This window comes from Adiantum capillus-veneris, chromosome 29 (genome assembly GCF_014529385.1).
Source record: "Adiantum capillus-veneris isolate H3 chromosome 29, ASM1452938v2, whole genome shotgun sequence".
NCBI classification, from domain to species: Eukaryota; Viridiplantae; Streptophyta; class Polypodiopsida; order Polypodiales; family Pteridaceae; genus Adiantum; species Adiantum capillus-veneris.
In genome coordinates, this window is record NC_140959.1 from 92,325,446 (window position 1) to 92,334,387 (window position 8,942).

Here is an 8,942-nt window from a genome sequence, read left to right on the forward strand (position 1 = left end):
AGAAACGCCGGCTGCTGTGTTCCAAAAAAGCTAGCTGATGCCTTGCAAAAACGCTAGGTGCAGGGTTCTGTTGGCGATGCAATCTGATGCAAAACACCAGGCTGAGGATGTTGGCAAAACGCTAGGTGATGGTTACTGTGGCAATGTAAATCTGATGCAGAAACGCTAGTGACTGGGTACTGCTGGCGTTAGTGCTAGATGAAGAAAACGCTAGGTATGCTGCTTGGAGAAAACGCCAAGGCTTGGGATCTTGCTTGGAGGGGGAAACCGCCAAGGTTCTGCTGAGAAGTTGCCTGCTGAGCTTAGCTCCTGTTGCCTCTCCTGCCATTGAGTGCTAACTTTGGTTTGCTTATATATTTTCTTACCCAAATTGCCCTACCAACTTTTGTTGGGAAGTCACTAAAATTAATAAGTGAAAAATGCCAAAAATAGGTAAAATAGGCTAAATGCACTGGAACATTCCCCTGATGGAATCTGATGGATTCTGATGGGAATACTGATGATCATGCTATGTGCAACCAGAGGATATGCATCTACACTAACTGACTGGGCATGCACGGTCTATGAATAGACTCACAAAAGTGCCAGATCACGTCTAATCTAGACTGACAGGACTGACTGAACCCTGATCATGCTGTAGCTTTTCCACGGACACATAGGGTTGGATGTGTCACGTGACATCCCCACTCTCTATGGCGAGAGCGGTCTACTTATGATTGCACAAATCTCTAAAATGCTTGGACTTGCCGATGATGTCGACGACGATGAGGACGACGTCTTAAGGGCTGAAATCTACAATCTTTCTGCTGTTGTCCAAAAACGCTATGGGCTGAAATCTGCGACTAGTTCAAAAATGCTGATTCTGGGGGCTGTTTCTGTGGGTCTTTGACGTTGAAATTCTGCAGGTTTAGGGCTGAAAACTGAGGTTCCTCCTAAAGGCTGAAAACTGATGGTCTTTACAGGGCTGAATCTGATACACTTTAGGGGTATCTGGCTGGTCTTGATCTGCTGCTGGATCGCTGTGGCTGAGGCTGAAAACGCAAGCTTGTTGATGTCAGAAACGCCGGCTGCTGTGTTCCAAAAACACTAGCTGATGCCTTGCAAAAACGCTAGGTGCAGGGTTCTGTTGGCGATGCAATCTGATGCAAAACGCCAAGCTGAGGATGTTGGCAAAATGCTAGGTGATGGTTACTGTGGCGATGCAAATCTGATGCAGAAACGTTAGTGACTGGGTACTGCTGGCGGTAGTGCTAGATGAAGAAAACGCTAGGTATGCTGCTTGGAGAAAACGCCAAGGCTTGGGATCTTGCTTGGAGGGGGAAACCGCCAAGGTTCTGTTGAGAAGTTGCCTGCTGAGCTTGGCTCTTGTTGCCTCTTCTGCCATTGAGTGCTAACTTTGGTTTGCTTATATATTTTCTTACCCAAATTGCCCTACCAACTTTTGTTGGGAAGTCACTTAAATTAATAAGTGAAAAATGCCAAAAATAGGTAAAATAGGCTAAATGCACTGGAACATTCAACATTCCCCTGATGGAATCTGATGGATTCTGATGGGAATACTGACGATCATGCTATGTGCAACCAGAGGATATGCATCTACACTAAGTGGCTGGGCATGCACGGTCTACGAATAGACTCACAAAAGTGCCAGATCACTTCTAATTTAGACTGACTAAACCCTGATCATACTGTAGCTTGTCCATGGACACATAAGGTTGGATGTTTCACGTGACATCCCCTCCTTTTCAAAGCGAGGTACTGGTACCGAACTGTATGGCGTCGAGGGAGATCGCCAATAGCATCCGGAATCCTCGAAGGGACTCTTCGCCGGCCCACTCTGATGTGTGGGTCGTGCGGTACTTGAACTTCATAAAGCTATGCAACGCTTGCTTCTATGGGCCGCGCCGAAAGCGACAGTCTTCTTTGGCTCCTGCAATGCTTCAACTTCGTCTAGAGTCATGCTTCTTCCTTCTTCAAGAATCTCCATGGCTGAAAATTCCTGAAACCACTTCCAACACAAAAACATGAACATACCCATTCCATGTAAAGTGAGTGGAAAAAATATCGTCTTCCTCAAAGACTATGCATGCAATGTAGATGAACAAATAGACGGCGTGACAAACCGTTCACCACACACGCAAACAATGAGATCGAATCTTTCTCTTATGATCTAGAGAAATCAACTTTGGCAATTCACAACGGAAATGCCTATGCTTGGTGCTCATACTTTCATGTGCTCTTTCTTCAAATGTGTCGTGCCAAGGAAGAGACATGGAATGTGACTTCCTTGAATGCATACTTTTCAGTTTTTCATGAAAAATCCGCATACATTTGTGCTCATTCATGAGTGAAACGTGCTCAACGTACAATATGTCATGCCTAGTAAAAGGGATCACATAAAGACGCGGACTAAAATACAGAAAACGATCACGAATGAAACACTCGTACAATGCGTGCTTATCAATCATGCGAACACATAATACTTCCTGTGAGGGTTCTTTGGACCTAGGCTCGAGAGCCAAGATCGGTTCTTCCTAAGGGGGTTCTTTGGACCTAGGCTTGAGAGCCAAGATCGGTTCTTCGTGATTGATCGAATCTGCAATGAGGTTAGCTTCACTAGAGAAAGTATCAACTAACACATCATCCTTGTGAACAATTACATCATCTTCATGCAAATCATCATGCTCATGAGAAATCACATCTTGATCATGCAAATCATCATGCTTGTGAGAAATCATATCTTGATCATGCAAATCATCATGCTTATCATTGTCAATCAAATCATCATGCAAATCCTGTGTGTCATGCTTTGGAGAAGAACAGACTAAGAGAGACTCCTTTTCCTGATTCTCTTGCATCTGTACCTGAACTTGCGAAAAGAGTCGCAAGAACTCTTTCATGCGTTGGTCGCTTTGTTCTTGTCTTGCTTTGCTCTCGCGAAGTATGGCTGCCACTCTTTTTGTGTATTGACGCTCTATGGCTGCCATCTTTTCTTCGTGTTCACGCTCTATTTCTGCTTTTCGGTCTAACTTCTTGTCCATCAACAACTGCGGCAACCCCTTCATAGGAGTTAATGCAATCCTTGTCGTAGATGGGGAAGGGGGAGGGTCAGAAAAACCTCCTGGTGGGGAAAATTCTTCTTCGCCTCTCTCATGCTCATCACCTCAAAGCTCAGTATCCATTCCGCTCCGAGTGCTGACCATCCACTGAAGTTGTGGGTTCTTGTGGGTTCTTGTAGTCTTGGATTCTTAAGTTCACGACAAACTTGGATTCTTGGATTCTTGGGTATCTTGGGTTCTTAAGTTCACGAGGACTTGGGTTCTTGAGGGTCTTGAGGTTCTTGAGGTTCTTGAGGTTTTCTTTCGCTTGCAAACCGTGTTTGAGAAGGATCTTCTCTTCACCCGAGTTCTACTCCTTTCCGCGGGCGCACCCCTTCGCGGCCTTGCGCTCACACCAAGGTTGCTTTTTCCCACCTCACGTCAATTGGCCGGCCGCTAAGTGCACGGTCTGCTCTCAATGAGTGAAAAGAGACACAAGGGGAGGCTGGACAAGCCGTTCTTTCTGGCGATTCCTGTCACTCTTCAAAAACACGATTAGGAATCGACACGCCCAGGCGAACTTGGGTTCGTGCGGCCTCAACAAGCAAAAAAATTCTTGTGGTTCTTGCGGTTCTTTCCTTGAGTGATACAGAACACTGCCAAAGCTCTGATACCAATGTCACGTGCAGCGGAATGAATGTTTTCGCTTTGCTCAAGATGAGTGATCCATATTTGCTCAAGGTTCCTTTTAGTTCTTATGGAAGGGAGAGCCTTCCGTTCTTTGTGGAGAGTACTGTGATCACGAACAAAGTGAGTGGATATTGTGCGTGCAAGTGTATGAGACTGAGAGATAGAGAGAAGAGAGACACGACACCAGAGACGTTGTAAAACCCTCCTCCGAAGGCCCCACTCTCTATGGCGAGAGCGGTCTACTTATGATTGCACAAATCTCTAAAATGCTTGGACTTGCCGACGATGTCGACGACGATGAGGACGACGTCCTAAGGGCTGAAATCTGCAATCTTTCTATTGCTGTCCAAAAACGCTATGGGCTGAAATCTGCAACTAGTTCAAAAACGCTGATTCTGGGGGCTGTTTCTGTGGGTCTTTGACGCTGAAATTCTGCAGGTTTAGGGCTGAAAACTGAGGTTCCTAAAGGCTGAAAACTGATGGTCTTTACGGGGCTGAATCTGCTACACTTTAGGGGTATCTGGCTGGTCTTGATCTGCTGCTGAATTGTTGTGGCTGAGGCTGAAAACGCAAGCTTGCTGATGTCAGAAACGCCGGCTGCTGTGTTCCAAAAACGCTAGCTGATGCCTTGCAAAAACGCTGGGTGCAGGGTTCTGTTGGCGATGCAATCTGATGCAAAACGCCACGCTGAGGATGTTGGCAAAACGCTAGGTGATGGTTACTGTGGCGATGTAAATCTGATGCAGAAACGCTAGTGACTTGGTACTGCTGGCGTTAGTGCTAGATGAAGAAAACGCTAGGTATGCTGCTTGGAGAAAACGCAAAGGCTTGGGATCTTGCTTGGAGGGGGAAACCGCCAAGGTTCTGTTGAGAAGTTGCCTGCTGAGCTTGGCTCCTGTTGCCTCTTCTGCCATTGAGTGCTAACTTTGGTTTGCTTATATATTTTCTTACCCAAATTGCCCTACCAACTTTTGTTGGGAAGTCACTTAAATTAATAAGTGAAAAATGCCAAAAATAGGTAAAATAGGCTAAATGCACTGGAACATTCCCCTAATGGAATCTGATGGATTCTAATGGGAATACTGATGATCATGCTATGTGCAACCAGAGGATATGCATCTACACTAAGTGACTGGGCATGCACGGTCTACGAATATACTCACAAAAGTGCCAGATCACTTCTAATCTGGACTGACTGAACCCTGACCATGCTGTAGCTTGTCCACGGACACATAGGGTTGGATTTGTCACGTGACATTCAGCCATTTAACTGGCACTGTCTTGTTCAATAGAAGCGTGGACCACCAAGTTCGAGCATTTCCCTTGAGGTAAGAGGTAGCCCTCCAAATCTTGGAGTGCTCTGAGTAACGCCCTCCAGAGAAAGCTATGTCAAATTGCTGTATGAAAGCCAAAGCCTTCGAAGCATCTCTATAACCAGAACTCTCGAACTTTCTTGCTTTTATCTTCCAGAAAGTCATTTTGGTTGGCTTTAGCTGAAAACGCTGATGCTTGTGGGGATTTCGTCGCGGAGATCTCCAAAAACGCTGAAGTGCCTTGCAGATGCAAAAACGCTAGGGCTGAAATTGGTTTGGCTGTGGAGAATCTGCTAACGCTGGGAGTCTTCTGCTTCCTGCTATTGCCAGGAATCTGCAAGATCAAAAACGATGGCTGATCTAGTCCAAAAACGCTAGGTGTTGCAGTCTCTTGCAAAGCGCTAGGCCTCTCTGGGGTTCTGCAGAGAAGTTGCCTGTTAAGCAAGGTGCTCCTGCTGCCTCTTCTGCCAGAAAGTGCTAGCGCTAGGTTTCTATTTATACAAACTTAGTAAATTTGCCCTACCTACTCTCCAACAAAATTCACTTAAAAATAATAAGTGAAAAATGTCAAAAATAGGGAAAATAGATCTATGCACTGTAAAAATGCTTTGATAGGTTCTGATGGAAATATGATGATCATGTTGTGTGCAACCAGAGGATATGCATCTAATCTAAGTGTCTGGACATGCACGGTCTGCGAACAGACACAAAAGTGCCAGATCACTTCCTATTCTAGACTGACTGAATTGAACCGAACCCTTGTCATGAAGTAGCTTGTCCATGGACACATAGGGTTGGATGTGTCACGTGACAAACAGACTTGGACACTCCAAGTCAAGATTCTACCGCGACACGACAAGAATTTACTTCAAAACAGTTCACAGTTCACAATTGATTCGACACTGGCTCGGCGGAGTTCCGTGCCTAGAGATATTGGCAGATATTGGCCCCAAAGACTCGCGCCCCTTTCGGTATTTCTTTTTGTATTAATCTGCAACTCAAAGTACAAGGGAGTGGGAGGCTCTCACTCTCAGACTCTGCGTCCAGATGCCCTGAGAAGTGGGAGGCTTGCCCATACTTATAAAGGTTTACAAGGGATGTTGAAAGCAGAGCCCCAAAAGCTGCCCATAAAAAGCTACCCCAAAAACCATGTAATTTATCTCACAAGCTTTGCAAATAAAGCAACTTAAATAAAAGCTCTCTCTCTCTCTCTCTCTCTCTCTCTCTCTCTCTCTCTCTCTCTCTCTCCTTGCGTAAGAATTGCGTAGCTAAAAAACTGCCCACGCATCTCCTTTTCTCCACACTGCTGCCAACGCTTTTGGCGCCGCAAATTGCGGGGTCCGTACAGTATGCCACATCAGCATTTCCCCCGAACCTGCCACGTCAGCATTTTCTTGTTGTTCTGGGACTGCTTCCAGCGGGTGTCTGTGAGTACTGGGCAGCCACGTCACCATTTTGTGACACTTCGCGTATCTGATGTAATACTGTTAACATAGTCACAATCGTGACAGAAGGCTCTTCCTTCCCATCAGTAAAAGGAACCTTGAGCACTTACTGTTCACTCATCCTGAGCCATACACCATCATTCACTTCCGCTATACATTACACCTATCTCCTAATTTAGCCATCATTGTACATATCTTGCCTTTTCACTCGAAGAGTCTCCCCACATTTTGACGTAGCCCTCTCTAACAGGGGCCGTTTGTAGCCCATTGGGCAGTTTTCTTAACTAATAATAGGATTTTTTTCTTGCAAAAAAAAAAGGTACAATAAAGCAGGCAAAAAACCTCTAAGGAACAAAGCTATGGATAGCTAACAAATTAACACCACTACAATTCAAAGATAGACCACCAGAGTTGGCTAAAGTCAAAGAAGCAGCAAAGAAGGGCGAGTGGGCAGCATACAAAGGAGGAAAAGCAATCATTGGAGAAATTCCATACCTGACTCCCCAAGGAGTGAACTCACCCCTTCATAGTTACAGCTATTTCAATCTCATGTCCTATTGTGATCATAGCTCTCTAGAGTCCTAAGAGCTTCCAAAAGCATTTTACTTTCAGTTTGTTTTTGTTTTATGCCTCCATGGCATCGATGCCCAGAATGGAATATGGAAGTGCTTGATTAGTCATGTAGGTCAAGTTTGGCCTCCTAAGAACATTAACAAAGCTTTTTTTCTTCTAAGAGCTTCCAGAAGCATTTTACTTTCAGTTTGTTTTTGTTTTATGCCTCCGTGGCAGAGTGGAATGTACCAGGATGTACTTGATCAATCCAATATGTCAAGTTTGGCCTCCTAAGGACATTAATAGAGCTATCTTTCATCATTGTCTTCTTCTTCTTCTTCCTCTCTCTCTCTCTCTCTCTCTCTCTCTCTCTCTCTCTCTCTCTCTCTCCTAAAGCAAGCGAGCACAAGAAGATGCACGAAGTCCGCAAACAAGGCAAATGGGCAATGGTGGCAAAGCCATCATTCACGAGTTTCGAACTCCAAAACCGGCTTCCCCCTCACCTAACCCCTCATAGTTTTTGTTCTTTTCTCTCCTCCTTGCCAATGGACCCTCAGTCCTTAACTTATATGTACCTAACGCCTTCATCTAGAAGCATCCATGTAATGTTTTGTTTTTGGTCCCATAGGTCATATATGACCTCCATGGACGATAATGAGAGAGAGAGAGAGAGAGAGAGAGAGAGAGAGAGAGATATGCACATCCTCATACATAAAAATAGCTGAATAGTACCTGCTGATAAAGAGCTTCTAATCTGTCTTTTTGGGCAGTCTCCACTGGTCCAACAAAGACACAAGAAGGGCCTTCCATAAGGATAGAGTCTTTAAATCCATAGGAGGTCTGCAAGGTACATAATCTGACCAAAGCTGATGATCTTTGTGAAGCCAGCCTGGTAAACCTGTTATCCTGGAAGGTACCTCCAAAAGCTCTACTGGAGAGGAGGCTGCGCGACATAAGTATCATGGCCGTCTACTCCCACATGACGAAGATTGGGTTCTCAAGAGGGAAACCTCTCTCTCTCTGTCTCTCTCTCTCAATTACACTCTCCAAGCAGCTGCTGCTGCTGCTACCGTCAAAATGGGTCTTTGCCTGCAAACATCTGTTATCTGCATCGCTGCGAGGAATAACAAAATAGAGACATGCCAGAAAGACTCCTGCTGATGTGGCGCAGTGTGAAAAGGAATTATTGGATTCGAAGCGTCCTCCGTCTTCTCAGCATTTCATGGTTCCCAAGCCCCCGTGTGGCCCCCCTCGAGGTCTAGGGCGGTTTCTCACAACAAAAATTGAAATTGAGCCACGATTGTTTTGGACAACACTGCATACATTGCCATTTCCCAAGTATGTCATTTTCCTGTTGACTGTCATAAGCTTTCGGACAATTTCTCTCAGTCAGTCACATACCAAAGCCATTCTTAGTTTCAATCAGCGGTGTGTAAAGTAACCCATTACCAATTGCTCACCATTGAGGAAGCTTGACCGATGGGGTGTGTAGACAATGTTATCCTCCTCCTTCTTTAGAGTCCTTTTCTATAGTCCAACAAGAGCTACTAGTTTAAACGACTTGCTGCATATCTTGCAATCAATTCATTCTAAGGGACCCCTCCCAAATTCGCCTACTTTTTGCTCCTATGTTGTCAGTGCATGAATAGAGACAACAAAGAGAGGACCTAAAAGGCGTTCCTGCTAACAAGTTTCCCCCTTTATGGTTGGATGTCAATATGCCGATCCCACATCATGCAATCAAGGCTACAACCAATAGTGTTTCGGTGTCCATCTCTTGGCATAAGATTGTGCCCCTTTACCACAAGCTTTTGAACTTCCATGCTAACTAACCATCATGTCTCTTCAATCTCATTCAACTCCTCCTTCTTCTCTCAGCTTTGACTAGCAGTCTCATCATCAAG

At 45.1% G+C, this 8,942-nt stretch overlaps 1 protein-coding gene across 1 annotated transcript in view; it reads right to left on the bottom strand.

Moving 5' to 3' along the window:
* LOC147419589 (PGR5-like A protein) overlaps positions 1 to 8,280 on the bottom strand; it is a 111,575-nt gene extending 103,295 nt beyond the window's left edge. Inside the window, exon 1 of the mRNA XM_086505713.1 lies at positions 7,771 to 8,280. Within this exon, the coding sequence (XP_086361839.1) occupies positions 7,771 to 8,001 (231 nt within the window). The 5' untranslated portion in view covers positions 8,002 to 8,280. The remainder of the gene's footprint in view (positions 1 to 7,770) is intronic.
* Positions 8,281 to 8,942: the final 662 nt, after the last annotated feature.